Source organism: Sciurus carolinensis, chromosome 13, assembly GCF_902686445.1.
Source record: "Sciurus carolinensis chromosome 13, mSciCar1.2, whole genome shotgun sequence".
Classification (NCBI taxonomy): domain Eukaryota; kingdom Metazoa; phylum Chordata; class Mammalia; order Rodentia; family Sciuridae; genus Sciurus; species Sciurus carolinensis.
In genome coordinates, this window is record NC_062225.1 from 24,809,192 (window position 1) to 24,829,252 (window position 20,061).

Here is a 20,061-nt window from a genome sequence, read left to right on the forward strand (position 1 = left end):
GAATAGGAATAAGTCGGTCGACCTTCCACTGCCCTTGTGTCCAAGGCAAGCCATTGTGTGCACAAAGGCAAGAGACACAAACATGAACTTGGACTCAGGTACATTGAAACTTTGTAAGCATACGTGGACGCTAATGCTGGCTACGAAAACACAGACTCAGCACTGTACAGATGTAAAAGCACAAAGGCAGGCCCTGCTACACCCACTCGACCAACCAAAGGACCAAAATTCTGACTCGCCGAATTTGCCGCTTCCGAGACATTCACCCCCGGGGCGGGGCAGCAGGGGTGGGGCCTCACGGGTCGAGGCGGGGTCAAGGGTCAGAAGGCGGAGGCGCGCCCAAGATGGCGGCCTCCATGGGCGACGTGTTCTCCTTCTGCGTGGGCGTGGCGGGCCGGTCCCGGGTTGCCGTGGAAGTCCGTTTTGTGAGCAGCGCTAAGGTGAGGTCTGAGAGGGCCCCGCCTGGAGCCCCAACCCCTCTTGTCTTGGAGACAGCTGTGAGGACCCATGCCCACAGCCTAGAGGCTCTTACGATGCGTGGACGCTGCAACCCGGCCCTAGCTCGCGGCCCGGGGCTCTCTGTTTATTCCAGTGCCCAAGCTCGCGGATTGGTCACGCGGTGGACCCCGGCCTTCGGAGTCCCAGTGCGCGCCCTCCGCCTAGCGGGACCCGGCTCTCCAGCCCGCGGCCCTGCTGGCAGGGCCGGAGGACGGGGAGTGGGCTCTGGGACTCCTAGCTCAGGCAGGAAGCATTGCCGCTGGGCCCCGGGAGCGGAGGGCAGGGACGGGCTGGCTAGAGGCAACTGAGGAATCTAAAAGCCTGGGTCCTCCGGATCTTTCTGAGTGAGATATGAGTGGGAGAATGAGGAGAGAGGCCAGGACTCTTTACAGAGGTTCTTGGAGTACTGGGAAACTTGGACCAGAACCCAAAGGCAGGGGAATTATTTGACGGATTTAAACAAGAGTGACATGATTTCGTCGTTTTGGTTATCATGTTTTAGAAGTTTGTTGTAGAAGAAAATAGAAGACCCGTATAAAGGAAGTAAAGACAAAAATCATTCATAATCCAGTACTTGTGCAAATATGTGTATATTGAATTCACATTTTTAGAGACTGCTTTTTTGATGCAGGAGTTACTCTTTTAACATCAATAAACCTATTTCTACATATTAATTTTTTAAGAGTTGAGTGTGTTCCATGGGAAGGCCACAGTTCACTTGAACCCTAATTTATGGACCCTTTATGTTGTATCTTAATCACCCCTGGGATCAAAGGTCTTGGAGTTAATTTCTGTGCAGACATCCTTTTGTTCTCTCCAACACTATTTTCTTTCTCAGTTACCTTTGCCAGTCGATATGTACAGAATGGTATTGCTTTGTTCTCATTTACATTTCTTTGGGTAATACTGAGGTTGAATAATTAACGTGTAGTGGCTGTATGTATCCTTGGTTCTTGCCCAAGATGTTAGCCCTCTAGTCATCTGTCTCCTGCAGTCAGCATCTTCATATTGATCCAGTTTCCCAGCCCAAGCTTCCCTTGCTTTCTTTCAAAAAGTATGTGGAGCATTCTTCTTGGGAAATCAGCTCCCCTACATCCTTGGTCTTCTTAGCTACTTACATCTTCATCTCCACCTGGACCCTCTAGTGCTACTGGGTGGCCTGAAGTTTGACGGTGTCTTAACGTCTCATTGTATCATTCCTAGTTTGCAGCCATATTCACTCTTTGTGTGTGTGTGTGTGTGTGTGTGTGTGTGTACTCGGGGTTGAGCCCAGTGATGCTTTACTACTGAGCACATCCCTTTTTATTTTTTATGTTGAGACAGAGTCTCTCTAAGTTGCTGAGGCCGGCCTTGAACTTGGAATCCTCCTGACTCAGCCTCCCAAGTTGCTGGAATTATAGGCATGTGCCACCATGCCCTGCCACTGTTATCTTCATTAGCCCTTCCCCCTGTCACTCATCCTCCTTGTTTCTTCACTTCTTCCTTCTCATTTAATCTCTTCAGCCATTTTTCTTGCCCTGTTGTCCAGTCCCCTTTTCAAGACCCCCTGCTGGTTACCCTCTCTAGGCCAATACCTAATCTGCTGCTGGAGAAAATCACATACCTACTTGGATTTGGTAACAAGATGAATTGTCCTGGGCTTGTGCATCTGTAGTCATTAGTAGGATTGGTTTACGATTTTGTTCTTTGTGCCATCTTCCTCAGGTTACCACATGAAGGTTATGCTTGGTTTAGGGTAAGATGGGATTACTTGTTCTTTTGAAAGTTGAGAGAACTGTTTAATGAGACCATGTATGTAGAAGAGGGACCTCTTGTGGGGGTAATTTTCTGTCATTTTATTGCTTCTATAAATATTGGCAGGAGTGATTTTCAAGAATTTACCAACTGTTATGCCAAGGACATGACCAGTTGGGACAGAAGCCTGACCAAGTCCATGCCAACTGGAATGCCATGCTGGTATACACTAGCTAGATCTGAGCACTGCTTGTTTATCTGGGCTTTCTCTCTCTCTGTCTCTCTCTCTCTCTCTCTCTCTTTTTAATTTAGTTTGGGTCATTTGTGTTTTTATGGAAAATAATCATTAAATCAGGATTTTAAAATGTACTCTTTGGTCTTAAGAATTTTGCAGTCTTTTCGTAAAACTTCTTTTTCAAATTATAAATCTGTTTGTATCATTTGTCCCCTTCAGGTTCACTCTTCCTCATGCTTCTTGATATTATGAAGTGGAGCTGTTTTTCTTGAGATACTTTCATCTGTCCTGGGAATAAGTGGCGTTAAAAAGGAACTACTCTGATTCTTTTTCCTTTGTTTTTATTTCTAAATATCTTCTGCTTTTGGTCCTCCAGACAAAGGGAAAGGAAAAGCTTTATCTATCTAATATTGAGAGTTGAAATTGTCAGAGATAATGTAGGTCCCTGTTCTTCTTCTTCATCATCATCATCATCATTATCATTATTAGGCAGTCCTGGGGATCAGATGTAGGAACTCATACTTACTAGGTAAGTGCTCTGTCACTGAGCTACATCCCATAGCCCCTGTTCATGTTGTTTTGTCCAGTAGAGGAATCCAAGTTTTCACTTTGCTAGATTGGGTCTCAGGGGTTATAAGGTATGGGGGTGGGGCTTCCAGGAAGACAGTTAAGGGTGCATTCATGCTTTGTCCCTGGTTGTTTCACCTGTCCCAGTGTACCGTGAGAGCTTTCAGAGGTATTCCCACGGTTGAGACTTGTGGCTTATGCATTGCCCAGGGCCTGGCCTGGTCTATTCATCTTTGCTGCTCTGTCCCTGTCTTACCAGAACACCAGTGCTAAAAGGACACAGGACAAGAGGCCACAGTGACAGGACATTTTACTGCTATATCAAACATTTTTTTCCTTTCCCTTTTTGGTGGCAGCTCCGTGTTGGCAGGAGTACCACCCCTCTTCTCTAATGAACAGGGTAAGAAGATCCAGTATAGCCACTAACTGCCTGAGTTCTGAAGCCACCTCCAGGGACCTTGTGCACACTTGGGAGATAGCAGTTCAGAGGTTGCTTTCTTATCTTCTATCATGATGTACTTAGTGTTGTACACCTGATTTATACAGTGTGACAGACCGGCACTTCTCAGACTTCAACATCCTACGAATCATCTGAGCATCTTGTTAGGATACAGATTCTGATTCAACAGGTCAGGGGTGGGGCCTAGGATTCTGCATTTCTAAGAGCATCCCAGGCAATGCTCATGGTGACAATTAAGCATCTCATATTGAATAGTAAGGAGCCATAGCTCATGAGGGACATTCCCCTGTGCTGTATCATTGCATTGTGGAAACCGTCTTGTAGATATTATTACAATATTTCTCACTTGGGAAACAGATGCAAAGATGTGAAGCAATTGACTCAAAAGTTCACAGCAAATCAGTACGAGGGCTGGTGCTAGGATTAACTCCTTCCTTTCATGTAGCCCCTGAGCATTTGTCAGGTGCCTGGCACTGTGCTAGATACCCTGGGTACCCTGCTGACTAAGGTAAAGGGCAGTTCTCCCTCAAACTAAGCTTCCTTCTCCTAGGATGTAGGGTTTAGGATGTAGGGTTCTCTGTAACCCCAAGCAGCAGCACCACTGCTGGGATCTGGATGGGCACATGGGGGATGAAGAAGCCTGCCTGCCATTACTGGTTCCTAGTATAGGAGGCCTTAACCTGCTACAGCCTTGGCCTTGCTTTGGCAATTCTAAAAATTCTCTTCTGTGTAGCCTGAGATGATGCTGTCATGGCTCCCTCCCAGACCGGGCCTTCTGCTCTGAATGGGCTGAAAGAGGTGTGATTGAAAGTAGGTCAGAGCTGCCTTTCCAGAGGAGGCAGTTGTGGAGGCTGCTGACCACTCTCCCTGAGGCCTCTGCCAAGAGGGGCGTGTGAGGGTAGGGCCCGAAGCGTTCTGGGAGCCCTTGGAGCTATGTCTTTTGTCTCTTCTTACGGCCATCCTGTTTCTTCTCTGCCTTCCTAGGGAAAGGGGCTGTTTGCTACACAGCTGATCCGGAAGGGAGAGACCATCTTCATAGAAAGGCCCCTGGTGGCTGCACAGTTTCTCTGGAATGCACTTTATCGGTACCGAGGTGAGCACTCTTCACCTATTCCTCATGGCTGTTGGGCCTGTTGTGCATGGAAGAGTACTGCCTACATTCATACTGGCTAATGTCTCTGGGACTGTGGGTTGTTGGGAGAAAATACTGTCTTCCTCTGGAGAACTGGATGTGACAAGAACCACACCTCTGTCCACTCTTAGGAGTTTGGGGCTGTGTACCTGTAGTAGCAGGCTCCTCTGAAGTACCCCCTGGGAGAGGGCTGTCACTCAGGCAGAACTCAGTCTGGCCTCATAGTATAAGGGTCTGGATATCATGCTGAAGGGCTCTATGCCAAAGTGGACCCTCCATCAAGATGAGGCTGTGTGACCCTTGTTCACCAGAGGTCAGAGTAAGTAGGATGCCTTAGCTTTGCTGGCCACACACTTTTCTTAAACTGAAGACAGCCATGAAAGGAGGGCCAGTTAGCTCCAGAGTGTGGGAAAAATCCACAGACTGAGTCTGATGGAGAAGTAGGGGAAGTTGGAAATGGGGGCTGGGGGTTCTCAAGAGAGAAAAGTGGATCATCCACCTTTGGATACATATGAAATCTGTTCATTTATTTACTCCACTCATTATTCATTCATTCATTCCCCATACTTGTATGGAGTACCTACTGTATGCCAGGCACTGTTCTAGCCACAGAATACTGCTGTCCAGAGGACAGATGTGTCCCCCCTCCTCTTGGGACACTTAGATTGCTGTATCTGGCTTCACCCCAGCCTGTGACCACTGCCTTCGGGCACTGGAGAAAGCAGAGGAGAATGCCCAGAGGCTGACTGGGAAGCCAGGCCAGGTTCTGCCTCATCCAGAGCTATGCACTGTGCGCAAGGATCTCCACCAGAATTGTCCCCATTGCCAGGTAAGCAACCCTGAGGAGTGTCCCTGAAAGTATCTGAAAGGGGGAGGGAGTGGGAGACCTTAGTTAAAGTCCTCATTGGGAAGACAGAATCCCAGATAGACCTGGTCATGGCCCTTGAGAGCCACAGTGTAGGTTAAGACATTAGAAGGGCTTGGTAATTATTTCAGTTTCATGCTCTGTGTTCCAATTTCATTGCTTAGAAAATTGACTTGGTGGGAGATCGCCTTTTTCTTGGGGTCCTTGCTCTTTCCATTCTGTGGTTTTACAAGCTTATGTTAGGTGCCCTCCCTCATGCCCCCAAAGCACTCTCTATATTTTTTCATCTCGTAACACTCTCTGAGCTCCTGCCCAGGGGCTGTTTGTGGAAGGAATGCCATTGGAGGTGAGTACCCAAGGGGATGTCTGTACCTCCATTCCTCACTCCACGGTCAGATTCTAGGGTGCTGACCTCCACCCCACCTAACAGGCGACATACTGCAGTGTGGAATGTCAGCTGGCAGCTGCGGAACAATACCACCGGGTCTTGTGTCCAGGTCCCTCCCAGGATGACCCCCTGCATCCTCTCAATAAGCTGCAGGAGGCATGGAGGTAGGTTTCTTCCTTCTTTCCTTGATTCCTCTATTCTTGCTTTCCTGCTTAGGTTCAATGGATGTTCCCAGCTTTCTTTAGTTACCATTCCCCAGATTTTTTCCTCCATTCTTAGGGTTAAACAAAAGTCATATCACCCAACTCCCTGCCTTTAATCCTGGCTGTCAGTCCTGCCATCCTCACATTTACATACTCCCAGAAAGAGCCCCATTAATTCCACAGGGCTACATAGTCTGTCTAAGTCCTGCCCATGACTTTCTCTGGTAATTGATGGAATTGATAGGAAGATTTCTCTGTTGCGGTCAGATTGTGCTTCACAGAACTCAGTTACTGTAGAGTAAATTTCATTTTGCTTTCTCTTTTTTAAAATTTAATTTGAGACAGGATCTTGCTGAGTTACCTGGGCTGGCCTTGAACTGCCTCATCATTCCAAGTTGCTGGAATTTTAGGCATGTGCCACTGCACCTGACCTGAGGAGGAAATTTCTAGTCTGAACTTTTTTTTTTTTTTTCCTCAGTACTGGGGACTGAACCCAGGGGTGCTTAACCACTGAGCCACATCCATAGCCCTTATTATTTATTTATTTTTTTATTTATTTATTTATTTATTTTGGTGCTGGGGATGAACTCAGGGCCTTGTGCATGCGAGGTAAGCACTCTACCAACTGAGCTACATCCCTAGCCCCTGACTTATTTATTTTTAAATTTTGTTTTTGTTTTTATTACTGGGGATTGAACCCAGGGGCACTTAACACTGAGCCACATCCCAGCCCTATTTTTAAATTTTGAGACAGGGTCTCACTAAGTTGCTTAGGGCCTTCCTCAGTTGCTGAGGCTGACCTCAAAACTTGCAGTCCTCCTGCCTCAGTCTTCAGAGTTGCTGGGATTACAGGTGTACACCACTACACCCAGCTCTAGCATGAACGTTTTTTTTCTCTTTCTTCAGGAGTGTTCACTACCCCCCTGAGACTGCAAGCATCATGTTGATGGCCCGGATGGTGGCCACAGTGAAGCAGGTGAGCCCCTGACCCTTCCAGGGAAGCTGACTTACCCCGTTCAACTCTGGCCCCCAGCCTCCCCCTCACCTCAGTGTCCTAACTTGACTGTACAGTTACTCCTGACCTCCCAAAGGAGAGCTGCTTGCTGTGTAAAGCTGTATGAGTTTACTAAACATAAATTGGGCTTAGGAAGCTGGGGCTTGTTTTGCCTATTGTCTTTGACCTGTAAGGAGATGTCTTGTGTGGCAGCAATTCATGCATTAATTTATAAAACATCACTTTTTCAGGATTGTGTCTCCCTCATAAAGTGAGAGAAGCCACTCTAATCTCCTTCTGTCGATGTCATCATTTTTCAGCCTCATTCTCCTATTTTCCCGGTGTTTTGCACTGGCTGGCCTGGCTCCTGCTAAGGAGATAGCTGGCTGTGGGCAGTGTGGGGATGAAGTTTCAGGCACAGGCAGGGACCCTAGAAACTCATGTGTGGTGGTCATTCTCTGATGGCAAGTGTTTAGAAATGTTGGCTACCCATTTCACATGGGCAGGAAGGGGGTGGGTGTCCATGACTCTTCTATTTATATTTATAAAATGTAAATATATTTTATACTTACATAAAATACATATTCCAGGCAAATTAAGCCCAGGCAGGAGGATCTCCCATCACCACTCATTTCTTTCTTTAGGGTAGGGGCCCCATCTTCCCCAACAGATCAAGGCCCCCAGGTATATTTATCCACTACAGGCAAAGGACAAGGACCGTTGGATCAGGCTCTTCTCCCAGTTCTGTAACAAAACAGCCAATGAGGAGGAAGAAATTGTCCACAAACTCCTGGGGGACAAATTCAAGGTTGGTCTTCTTCCATGACTTGTCTTCACCCCTCACCCTCCCAATAGCCTGGGAAGGAATGGTGGTTACCTGTGGAGAACTCCAGATTTTGTCTCTTTCCAGCTAGAGGAAGGGGTTGAAACCTGGGCCCAAAAATCTGATTCAGAGGACTTACATTCCTACTGCTCTTTAACTTTGTGACCTAATGTGGACCTAAAATTGAGAAGTGGGCAACTAGGGTGGTGACAGAGGAAAGAGGGATTAGATACACTACCCTGAGAATGATCTGTGTGGAAAAGGGAAAGCGAGACCCCTGCCAGAGGTTAGCAGTGGGAAAGTCCAGTATAGCTGGGGGTCCTCAGGTCAGGGAGAACTATGAAACTACCAGTGTCCTGAGTATCCATTCTCAGAGCAGATTCCTACTGAGGACAGCAGGTGCCCACACAGAGTTGTCAGAGGGCGGAGGCAGCTGTGTGGAAGGGATGTGCCTGGGGTGGCCCTCCTGCATTGAATTCATAGGAAGGAAAGGGAGGACCAAGGTGGCCTGGAGGCCAGATTGGGGGAATCCCAAGGGAGGTGGTAAAGGTAGATGTTCTAAGCCAGGCTGCTTTAGCCTTGCTGGTACAAGTGCTCCAAAACAGTAAGTTTGGTTTCACCACCCTGGGTTGGAACAGGCCAGTGGACTGCCAGAGCTCTTTGGAGATGAAAGTGGACCCTTTTTCCTTCCCTCACCTGATCTTCTGGGCCCTACCTGGGTGCTAAGGGGAAATCCCCAGAGATGCAAGTCTCTCCCTGATTCCCCTAAACCAGGGCCAGCTGGAACTTCTGCGGAAACTCTTCACAGAGGCCCTTTATGAGGACACGCTTAGCCAGGTAAGTGTGGGGAGGATGGGTCCAGTGGCCTCCTGGTTGCTGCAGTTCTCCAAGAGCAACTGGGTCAGCATCTCCTCCTAGAACAACTGAAGCAAAGCCTACTTATTGGGTCTTCTGAAACCAGGATGGGACTGATTTCCAGAAGAAAAGCAAGTGGCTATAACCTGAGTGCTCTTCTCTTCTCTCTCCCACAGTGGTTCACTCCAGATGGATTCCGGTCTCTCTTTGCTCTTGTTGGGACCAATGGCCAAGGAATTGGGACCAGGTTAGGAGAGAATGTTCTAGAGCTATTAGATGATCTCTTGGGGCTTGGGTAGAAGACTGAGTAAGGAAGGTAGCCACAGCTCCTTTCAAGATTGGGGTAGGGTAGGGTGTGACTATGGCTAGAGCACTGAACTGGATGTGGTGGTGGGGAGCGGGGAGAAATGAAGCAGTGGAGTCTGCTCCTGGGGGCCTTGATCTGTTGGGGAAGGTGGGGCCCCTATCCTAGAGAAAGAAGTGGGTGGTGGTGGGAAATCCTTCTGCCTGGGCTTAACTTGCCTGGAGGTGGAGAGCCCTGTGACCTGGGCCTTCTCTTCAACCACGGGCTGCCTGGGACCCTCAGCTCCCTGAGCCAGTGGGTCCATGCCTGTGATGCTCTGGAGCTGAAGCCTCAGGACCGCGAGCAGCTGGACGCCTTCATTGACCAGCTGTACAAGGACATCGAGGCAGGTTGGTGAGATGGGGCTATGGCCTCTCCCAACCTTGGAGACCCCTCAGTCAGATGGCAAACACAGTTGTACCCCAGGGAGCTCTGAGCTAATGGCAAGGGGTGGTCTGTGGGGTGCTTCGGATCTGTCCACAAGACACGCAGGTGAGAAATGGCCCTGAGATCCATCCAGAGGCTCTACTGGGAGGAGGGGGAGTGCCGGACAAATAGGGTGATGTTGAAGACAGAAGAGCAAGGCTTGTGCCTCAGAGAAGCAAGTTTAGGTGAAATGGTAGGGCCTGGGTACATTAGTGTGGTGGGATGGCAGGTCAGTGGAGCCGGTGCCTGTTGTAAGCCTAGTTTTCTTCTCTCTCCTGTAAAGTGGGTAGAACACCATCTGCATATTACTATCTTACAGCAACCGGTGAGTTCCTTAACTGTGAAGGATCTGGCCTCTTTGTGCTTCAGAGCTGCTGTGAGTCATGGCATTGGAAGGGTGGGGGATGTGGATGGGCCCACCCATTTCTTTCTTCCTTCCATCCTTCCTTTTTTTTTTTTTTTTTTTTTTTGGTACCAGGGATTAAACCCAGGAGTGCTCTACCACTGAGCTACATTCCTGGCCCTTTTTATTTTGAGACAGGGCAAGTTGCTGAGGCTGGCCTCAAACTTGCAATCCTCCTGGCTCAGCCTCCCAAGTGGCTGGGATTACAGGTGTGCGCCACAGTGCCCTACAAGCCCACCCATTTCTGCCAGGTGGTCTCATAGCCACAGTTTATCTTTCTTAATTGGTCCTTTCTAGGCTGGTTGGGTTGAGTTTGGGAGTGGGGTTAAAGCTAAGCTTCTTTGGGATTCCCTTGGGCCTTTTCACTTCATTTTATTTTTTCAGTCATTCATTTAACTACTTGTGCTCTTTTTGTGTGGTAACTCAGTGCCTCAGGCATACTAATCAAGCACTTTACCACTGAGCCACATCCCCAGCCCATTGCTTGTGCTGTAATAGATGCTAATATATAAAACCCCTGTCTAAGGCAGGCACAGAGTTATGCTTCTTGCAAGGGGAAGTGTGGGCTTTGTGCCACTCTGCCCTGTGGGATAGGGGAGCTTTGGGAGAGTCCAGGAGGCCCACAGGATGCTAGGCAGAGGGAGCTCAGACTAGAAGGCAAGTCTTCTTAGCATATGTTGGGGAGGACCAGGACCAGCTCCCACAACTGTCTTTCTCTGATCTCAGCTCCCAACTTCCTGGTTTCCTTACTACATGTCCCACCTCCTAGACTTCAGGGCCACTCTGCCTTCCAAATTGGTTATTCAGAGGGCCCAAGTCAGCTGGGACCTGATATCCAATAGCAAACAGAATTGAGTTCAGTGGTCTGGTGCAGGCATCCCTTCAGAGCCCTGTCCCTCCCCTAGTCAGACAGTAGGAACACAATTGAGGTTGAAGTTGATCAGTCTTGGGAAACTGGAGCCAGAGCGATGGCGGAGTGCACTGTGCTGTGCCTGTGCACCATGGTCTTCAGGGAAGAGGAATGAAGGCAGAGGCAGGAAATTTGGGATCTAGTACCTGCATAGCCTGTCAAGGTTCAGAGAACAAGGAAAGGACCCAGTGCTCTGCAGAATTGAGACCTTTTTTTTTTTTTTTCCAATCATTAATCCTCATTACTCTCCTCTTGTGACCCAGGCAACCACAGCTGTGTCCCTAATGCAGAGACCTCCTTCCCAGAAAACAACTTCCTTTTGCATGTCACCGCCCTGGAGGATATTAAGCCAGGAGAGGTGAGAGAGACCAGATCCATGGGGGTCCAGGTGGGCAGTGGGTCTGGTAAGTTATCTCCAGGGATCTGGAATAGCAGTGACTAGAGCCCTCAAAGTTCAGGCTGTTGGACGAGGCCCAACATGCCCCAGGGCCTTACTCTTTTTGCATGTTCTAACCTCACTCCACTTCTTCAAAAAATAACTCCAGAGCAGTGTTTGAGGGATAGCTGTGTGCCCAGGTTCCTGTTCCCAGCCACCTTTTGACGAACATATCTATAGCTCCTAAGAAAGCAGGAGGTAGCTCTTTGCACCTTGAGCCATGGAGGCTAGTGTGGGTTTGGGGTCCTGGCTATGAGCTCAGTGCACAGATCCTGGTTGGAATCATCTTTCAGGTCACGTAGCCTCACACCAAAACAACTTCCAATCCCAAGCACCAATGTTGCCCACTGACTAACTTTCACCATGGTTGGAGACTAACCTCAGTCTACTCTCAACCTCAAACATGGGTTATTGAAACCTCATAGCACCTGCCCACTGAAGGAATGGTGGAATGGATTAGGGCAGCCCATCCCTTCACTGAAGGACAACTCAGTTCTGGCTCCTCAGGATGGGACAGTGGTTGGAGATAGGGCAGTTGTTGGGGAGGCTCTTATCTATCGAATGCAGAGCACAGACCCTCAGATCCCACCTCTCCTCTGCCCCACAGGAAATCTGTATCAGCTACCTAGACTGCTGTCAGCGGGAGCGTAGCCGCCACAGCCGCCACAAGATCCTCAGGTGCCAGCGGAGACATGGTCGGGCAGCTGGGCTCTGGGTTCCTCCATCCCAATGGCTACCTGACTTTTTGCCTTCACCGTTACCCCATCCCTGCAGGGAGAACTATCTGTTTGTCTGTTCCTGCCCCAAATGCCTGGCAGAGGCTGATGAACCCAATGTGACCTCAGAGGAGGAAGAAGAGGAGGAGGAGGAAGGAGAACCAGAAGATGCAGAGCTAGGGGATGAGATGACTGATGTGTGATGTTCTGTCCAGAAGGGGCCCTGCCCCAGTTCCTGCTGGGATAGGAGATCCTTCCCCCAGAGAAGAGGCTTGGAAGGAATCCCCCTACTCCCATTGCCTGCTTTCCCCCTTCCAGTGCTTGCTGCCTGAGGGTAGGACAGAGGCTTGACCCCAGGCCCTATGCCCTCCACCAGACCTCATGCCCTGAACACTGCTGCTGAGTTGGCTCAGGCCTCTTGCTGTCGCTGAGCCTTCCAGAACTGGCCTCCCCCTGAGGTTACTCCACTGTAGGTGTGAGGGGCCCAAACCAGGGTTGGGCCCTAATAGTGTCTTCTCCTTGGCCCCTTGGCCTACACTCACCCACTCACCTGAGGCTTCTTCCCTCTCAATTGGCTATTATTTTGAGGGGGTAAAAAGTGATAAATGAGCACAGACTGATGTCATTGAAATGGAAAAGGGAGGTGGTGTGGTACCCCAACTGTCCTTGCCTACACTTGCCACAGCTATAGTTGATAAGGCAGTGGCTTGCCCACTAGCCCAAAAGGGAGAGGCAAGGAGGAGGAAGGTCTGGACCTCTGGAGCATCTTCCCTGAAGCCCACTGCCAGGGAACACTGGGAATCTACCACCCTGCCCCTCACTCACACATACCCTTCCCACTGGACATCAGGGGAGGTGGAGGTTAACTCCTTTCCAGACTCCAGAATCTCTGTACCTCGTGCCTTTCCTCTCATGCCCTGGCACAGTGCTGGCCCCATGGGGTATGGAAAAAGCCTCTACCTTCCTCCGGTGGGGTTCATGGATGATCATCACCCTTTCCCATACCCTCTTCCTACTGAGGACTCTAGCAGTATGGCTGATAGGCCTATGTTTCTTAATTTAGAATGCTCTAGTCTTCCTTGGGGCCAGTTAAAATGGGTCAGTGAAGGACTCTCCTGGTCTCAATCTCCATCTTTAGGATCTCCATGGAGGAACAATGAAGTCTTCCAGAAATGTAGAGGAGCTAGGTTAGATACTCAAAGATAAGCTGACTGTCCCCTCCTTGTCCCAGATGAGCACTCTCACTTTTGGGTTGGGTGCTGGGGGAATTACAACTATCACTCCCAATTCCTTCCTGCTTACCTTCTGTGAGGTCTGTCCCATCCCCCAGCTGAGGGATCTCAGGGAGGGCAGGTTCCACCACAGGCCATTTACTGGATCATGGAGTCAGGTTGAACCTGCCTGTCTGGCCCCCTCACCTATCAGGTTCTTATTCCTTCACAGCAGCCAGCACCCTTTTCTCACCCTGCCTGCCCACTGTCCTCAATAAAGCATAAGTGGTGACAGGCCTCTGTAGGAATGTTTTGTAGAGAATGGCTGAGCAGGCTGCCCCAGGCTTGCTGCATCCATGCAGATGGGTGCAGAGGGGCTCAGGTTAAACCAGATGATGGTGGCAGATGGGGAGCTCCAGGCCCTCCAGGACTCATCTCTGGTCTCAGCAACACTGTTGTACAAATATTTCTAAAGCCAGAACATGGGTCCTCTAAGGTCCAGTTTAATCCCCAGCACTAGGCTACAAGATGAGTCTTCTTTCCAGGGGGCTGAATTTCACCTCCCTGGGGCTTCCTGAGCTCTTGAACAGAAGGCTGTGTTAGGATCCATGACTAGCAGTCTGAGCGTTGGTCCTAAGGGACCTTGGGCAAGTCCTTGTCTTTTCTGGGTCTTAATTGCATCTCTTCAAAATGACATATGGGTCAGGTGTGGTGGCATGTGCCTGTAATTCCAGCTACTCAGGAGGCTGAGGCAGGAGGATTGCAAGTTCTGGCCTCAGCAATGGTCTCAAGAAAAGAAAAAAAAAAAAAAAAGACTGGGGATGTAGCTCAATGGTAGGGTGCTCCTGAGTTCTATCCCCAATACCACAATGAAAAAAAAAAAAAAATCTGGGACCAGAGGATGAGTCTAGAGGCCCCTCCCACCCATGTGTTTTATTCTAGGACACAGGTGCAACCCTGAGAGGCTTTATTGCTAAAAAGTCAGTGATGGTTTATTGAGTCCCAAACACCAGTTCCTTAAATCACTCCAGCAATTGCTGTAAGGTCACTGTGAGGAGACCCTGGGTCGGGGAGGCTGAACCAGGTGGGATGTGACAGGTCACTGATGGCTCTCAGGCTGCCTGCCTTTATCTTCTTTTGATCCAGATTCTAGCCAGAAGCACTGGGGGCCTGGCTCTTTCCTCCTCCTGTAGCATAAGATGTCCTTGGAGTCCCTGGGGGTGGGAAAGCCAGTGGTGTGGCTTCCCTCTCTCAGCCTATCTATGGCCCAAGCCCTTTTCCTCTGCCTGGCTCCACTTGTCCCCAGATGTTATCCCCAAATTCCAAATAGTACAATTCCTGGGCATCCCCTTCCCAGCTCAGAGTTGCTTAAGGCTGGAATGTGGGACCAACTCTTCTACCAGAAGGTCCAGGGAGGTTGCAGCAGCTCAAAGGTGGGAATGCTGGTGACATTGACTGGGATGGAAATGATGGCCCATGGCAGCCCATGTTGTTCCAGGGAGCGACGGATCATGTAGCTAGGAGGGCACGAAGAGAGGTGGTGATGATCACTTTCTGCGCACACCAATATGTCCCACTTTCCCCAGCACTCTTGGGTTCCAAAGGCCAAGGACTCTTTTTGCCCTCCAACCAGGGGACCAGATCTGTGGGAAGGGGCTGGGAATTACCCTTGACCTCCCAAATCTTGATACCCAGTTGCTGCTGACAGCCAGAGACAAGGACCCCTCACCCATCTCGGCCAAGCAGGAAGAGAGCAGGGATGTCAACTGTGCGCTGGGTACTGTCCTGGATCATCTCCACATAGAAGCTGTCATTGTCAACTGCATTGTCAGAGATGATCACGGCCCGCCCACCGTGTTCCTGTACCACCCTGGTCTTGGAGAGGAAGGAGCAGCCCCTGGAAGAGGTGAGGTCAAAGGAGAAAGAAGGACCATGAAGAACTTATAAAAACTACTAAATACAAAGCCAAAAGTATAAATAACCTTAAGACATTTCTTAAAGAGCCTTTAAAAGAGTTCAAAAACAGCCAGGCACATGCCTGTAATCCCAGTGGCTTGGGAGGCTGAGACAGGAGGATCATGAGTTCAAAGCCAATCTCAGCAATGGCCAGGCACTAAGCAACTCAGTGAGACCCTGTCTCTAAATACAAAATAGAGCTGTGGATGTGGCTTAATGGTTGAGTGCCCCTGAGTTCAATCCCTGGTACCCACACACAAAAAAAGCAAAAACAGCTATTTCAAACACCACAAACAGCCATGATCTCAGAATCTGCCCTGTGCCTGCCCCCTACTTGTGCCATGCCCATCTACTCCTTACCCCCTCTCCACCAGAGCAATTTGGTCCTGGATGAAGAAGCCGTTGCTAAGTTCCCCACAAGCCTCTGGAGGTTCAGCAGGGACGAGGTGAATCTGCTCATACCTTGTGTGCTGAAAAATGTTTAGGCATTTGGACAGGTGAAAGTATAAGAAGACAAGACACATCTGCTTTAGGACTGGGCTGATTTATCCCCTCTAACTGGCCCTCATCATAAAGAATGAAGGAAATGTGGAGTGGTTTCTCTGTTGCTGGGCACTTCAGCCTTGATTCTCACAAAGGTCTATCTGGTTGTCCAACCCTAACCCACCTTTCTGTAAGACAGGCAGGTAAATTTGGTCATAGACCCAGGGAAGTAGGTACAGAGGTAGAGCTGGCAGAGAAGGTTGGTACCCTTGATTTTTCATTATTTCATGACCCCAAGAAGATGGTTTGTCCCTTCATGGTGCCCAGTCTTCCTTTCTGTACTGCTGCTCCTCCAGAGCATAGCTGAACTCCTTCCCTGACTCAGGGTCACCATAGCTCAGTGAGGCAAATGGGGCAGAGCTGAGAATCAGAGATCAGGTGCATCCTTGGACTTACAAAGATACCACCGAAGTCCTTGGCAGGTGTGGCTGTGAAGATATATCGAATATCCCCAGGACTCAGCACTTGGAAGTACAGATAATCATGGATGCGTAAGCCTAAAGGATAAAGAGTACAGGTGAAAAACCGCCCAGGAACAAGCTGGTTCAGGTTCAGATCACAGACCCCCATTTCTTCAACTAAGTTGACTAAGTCTGGGCCCATGGGCCCAGCCTCAGCTGATTGGGTCCTCTGGATGGGAGGGTGGGTCCTCACCCCTGAGGAACAGTTGATGTGGAGTTAGTAACCTCAGAAATTTATATTTTCTGCTGCTGCTTCTATAGGTGAGCCAGGAAGATTGAGCGCTCTAAGGTTAATCCAGTTTTGCTCTAAAATGGAATGGGGAATTTCACAGTGGAGATACAGTGACCTGGACACAAAAATATTCTTAAGTGAAATTTAGAAGTTGACTCCAGTTCCACTGTCATCCCCCTAGTCCAGTTAAGATACCTTTCCTGACAATTCATTCCTTTTTTAAAAAATATTTTTTAGTTACAGATGGACACAATACCTTTATTTTTATGTGGTGCTGAGGATCGAACCTAGTGCCTCACGTGTGAGGCAAGTGCTCCACCTATGAACTACAACCCCAGGCTAGTTTCAGTTTCTTAATGGTCTGCCTGCCTCCATTCTTCTTTCTTTTTTCTTTTCTGAGGTAGGATCTCACTATGTTACCCAGGCTGTTTTCAACTCCTGGGTTCAAGCCATCCTCCTGCCTCAGCATTCCATCTGCTTTCATTCTGGTTTGCCAAGGTTCATCCCCCCAAAAAACACCAGGTTTATTTTGTTGTTGTTGGGGTTTTTTTTGTTTTTTTTTGTTTTGTTTTTGTTTTGATTTGGTTTTTTGTTTGTTTGTTTGTTTGTTTGTTTTTGAGGGTAACTGGAGATTGAACCTAGTGGTGTTTGTCACAAATTACATTTCTATCCCTTTTAAAAATATTTTTTAGTGGTAGATAGACACAATACCTTTATTTTAATAATTTATTTTTATGTGGTGCTGAGGATTGAACCCAGTGCCTCACACATGCTAGGCAAGTGCTGTACTACTGAGCCACAATCCCAGCCCACCTATCCCTTTTTATTTTTTATTTTTTATTTTGAGACAGTCTCTCTAAGTTGCTGAGGCTCTTACTAAATTGTTGAGGCTGGCCTCAAACTTGCCATTCTCCTGCCTCAGGGTCCTAAATCACTGGGATTACAGGCATGCACCACCACTCCCGGTAACACCAGGGATCTTAAAATATCTTAGCAATTATATCACCACTCCCAGGGATTCAGTACCCTTCAGTGATTTCCTTTGCACTTAGTCTGCACTTCACTGTGGCCTGAAAAACCCTGCTTGATCTGACTCTTGGCCACTGTGTCAATCTCCTCTCCTTCCCACAGTCACATTACACTGGCCTCCTTTCAGTTTCTTCACTTCTTTGGGTCTTTCTGCAAGCTGTTCCCTCTACCTGGAATGCTTCCTATTCCCATACCACCCTACTTCTTTACATGACTCACTTCCAGTCATCCTTTAGGATACAGCCTAAATGTCACTTTCTCAGATAATTTTTTTGCTTTATGATTGCCCTCTCCTATTCCAAATGTACTTTTTTCCAGTTGATACATTCAACATAATTCACAGTTTATAGTTTTTGTTTGTTTGTTTGTTTGTTTTTAGTATTCATACTTATTAATGTCTGCTTTCCCCACTGGGACAAGGATTGTTAAGTTTGTCATTTCATTCAGTGATGAAACCCTGTTGCTAACATAGTGGCCAGAATATAGTGGATGCTCAGTAAAGGTTATTGAATGAATGAAAAATAACTATGTCTAGCCCCACTATCCTGAGCAGGAGAGTTGCCAGAACCACAAGAGTTTTCTGAATTTAAGAATTTCTTTTCAGCATCAAAGCCTAATGATTTACCTGGACTTGAGTCCCTGGATTCCTTAGCATGGTGAGACTGATAAATGTTGAAGGAAGGAAGCTGCAGCCATAGGTCTGTTAAACAAACCAAGCTATCACTGTACGCCAGGGTTGGGACTGAATGTGGCTCTAGCTGTCCTTGTCTACTGTCCAAATCATAGCCACCAACCAGGTAGACCTACATGAGCTTGGCACTGGATTATAATAGCCTTTTGTCCTGGGAATGGGGATTCCCCATCAGATACAATGATAGCTGGGGGAAGCCATGCTGGATTAGCATTAAACGATTCCCTCTTGCCCCCCTCCCGCACCCTCCCACACCCTCGCTTGGTATTTGCATATGCTTTTCTGTGTAAATTGTGGGTAGATTTATGTGCTCACATATGTGTATAGTATATATGTTTAAGGGCTGGGGATCTAGCTCAGTTGGTAGAGTGCTTGCCTCACAAGCACAAGGCCCTGGGTTCAATCCCCAGCACTGCCAAAAGAAAGTATCCAATATATAAAGGTGCAGCATATATGTTTATGTGCTTGTGCAGGTGCAAGCGGGTTGTGTAGGCAAGTGCTTAGGCGTGTGAACCCACATGAAGGAATGTGAGATCCTGTGTGTCTATATGTGAATGCTAACATATATCTCTGGCTTGTGCCTCCATCTGTCTCTTGTGCTGCCTCCTCGTTGCACAAGTTCCCGGGGTTGGCTTTAGTGGAGGGGTTTAGAAGAGCAGCTTCGACGTGGGGAACTGAGGATTCAGAACCAGCCTGAGGCTGTGCCCAACTCATTCCTATGGAGCAGCACCCACTCACTTTAAGCCGCCCGTCTCCAGTCCAGACCTGCCCAGCTCAAAACTCGCGGGGTCCCCAAGGTGACCCGTGGCCCCCGGCCCGAGACTCGCGCAAGCTGGACGGCCAGCCCCGCCCCGCAGCCCCGCCCGTTGCAACTTACCATGGGCCGCGACGCACGCGGGGAGCCACAGCACGAGACAATACCAGCCCGCGGCGCCGGGGACCATCTCCAGGGCCCGGCCCGGCGCCGCGTTTCCTCCTGCAGTCCAGCAGCGCGTAGCTTACCGGACTTTAGCCTGACAGCTGCTCCGGCCTCCCGCCCACAGGCCCGCTCTCCTTGCTGGTTGGCGGACAGGAACGAGGTCCAAAGATGATTGGCTCTGACACCTGCTCATGTAGCCGCACTTTCCACCTCTGCGCCCTAGGCCACTTCCTATTGGTGGAGAGAAGTGGAGCTGAAGGGTGATTGGCCTAAACTCTTTAACAGCAACCGCTGGCCCTCACCTCAGCTCCGCCCCCGCGTCTCTTGGTATAGATTCGACTCTCCAGAACCTTGCTGGCAGTGGGTGGCCGAGGAGGTTGGGGAGCTGGTGGGTTGCTCGCAGGGATTTCTTCAGTTGCTGAAAGTCCTAACCGGAGGCTCTTGTCTCGGCCGGATCCTCTCCATGGTTGCTTCGCTCGACGATTTGCCTTTTCCCAGCTATGCTTTCCTCCTCCTCCTCCCCTCTCGGGAAGGCATTTGTCCAGCGCCCCGGTAGTTCGTCCAGTTACACCATCGCTTGCTGCCTTACAGTCAGTAGGCGCAGCAGCCTAGGCTAGCTGATGCATTCCACCCGCGAGGAGGCGCTGGCCAGCGTAGAGCCAGACTCCGGACACGGAGGCCAGTTTCTTATGCCCGCTTCGCTCCCACCTGCTGTGCATTTGTGACTGTGGACACTTTTCTCGACCTCTCCTCAACTGTAAAGTGGGCACAATAATAGTATCAACGCGATACGGTTCTGAGGGTGAAACGAGATCAACTCACGTGATCTCTTCCCTAAGAGATCGGCCTTCAATAAATGTTTGCATTTATTTCATTCCTTGGTCTGGAGTCCGGGAACGGAGGGGAATGTTAGTGGATGACACGGTTCGATCAAGGAAGGATCCTTCATGCTCTAAAAGAAGCATATTCAATAAATAGCGCCTCCAACTAGAGCGACCCAGAGGCTCGATCTTTGGAACTTCTAGCCACGC

At 49.1% G+C, this 20,061-nt stretch overlaps 2 protein-coding genes across 4 annotated transcripts; one reads left to right on the plus strand and one right to left on the minus strand.

Annotated features, from left to right (window-relative positions):
* The first annotated feature begins 326 nt into the window (after positions 1-326).
* Smyd5 (SMYD family member 5) lies at positions 327-13,496 on the plus strand. 2 transcript variants are annotated; one of them, XM_047523589.1, is made up of 13 exons: positions 327-440; positions 4,479-4,587; positions 5,316-5,455; positions 5,922-6,043; positions 6,989-7,058; positions 7,780-7,884; positions 8,674-8,736; positions 8,931-9,001; positions 9,341-9,447; positions 9,807-9,899; positions 11,100-11,194; positions 11,880-11,950; positions 12,047-13,496. In XM_047523589.1, exons 1-13 carry the CDS (start codon positions 345-347, stop codon positions 12,189-12,191), a joined length of 1,287 nt encoding a protein of 428 aa, XP_047379545.1. In that variant the 5' UTR covers positions 327-344; the 3' UTR covers positions 12,192-13,496. The 2 variants fall into 2 exon arrangements, with proteins under 2 accessions (XP_047379545.1, XP_047379546.1); XM_047523590.1 differs by having other exon boundaries at positions 9,843-9,899.
* A 653-nt stretch (positions 13,497-14,149) lies between these two features.
* On the minus strand, positions 14,150-19,686 carry Pradc1 (protease associated domain containing 1). 2 transcript variants are annotated; one of them, XM_047522895.1, is made up of 6 exons: positions 19,381-19,686; positions 18,989-19,261; positions 16,095-16,195; positions 15,516-15,625; positions 14,929-15,096; positions 14,150-14,716 (listed from the first exon to the last, which is right to left on the minus strand). In XM_047522895.1, the coding sequence occupies exons 2-6, from the start codon at positions 19,053-19,055 to the stop codon at positions 14,596-14,598; spliced, it is 567 nt and encodes a 188-aa protein (XP_047378851.1). In that variant the 5' UTR covers positions 19,056-19,261; positions 19,381-19,686; the 3' UTR covers positions 14,150-14,595. The 2 variants fall into 2 exon arrangements, with proteins under 2 accessions (XP_047378851.1, XP_047378849.1); XM_047522893.1 differs by having other exon boundaries at positions 18,989-19,686.
* Positions 19,687-20,061: the final 375 nt, after the last annotated feature.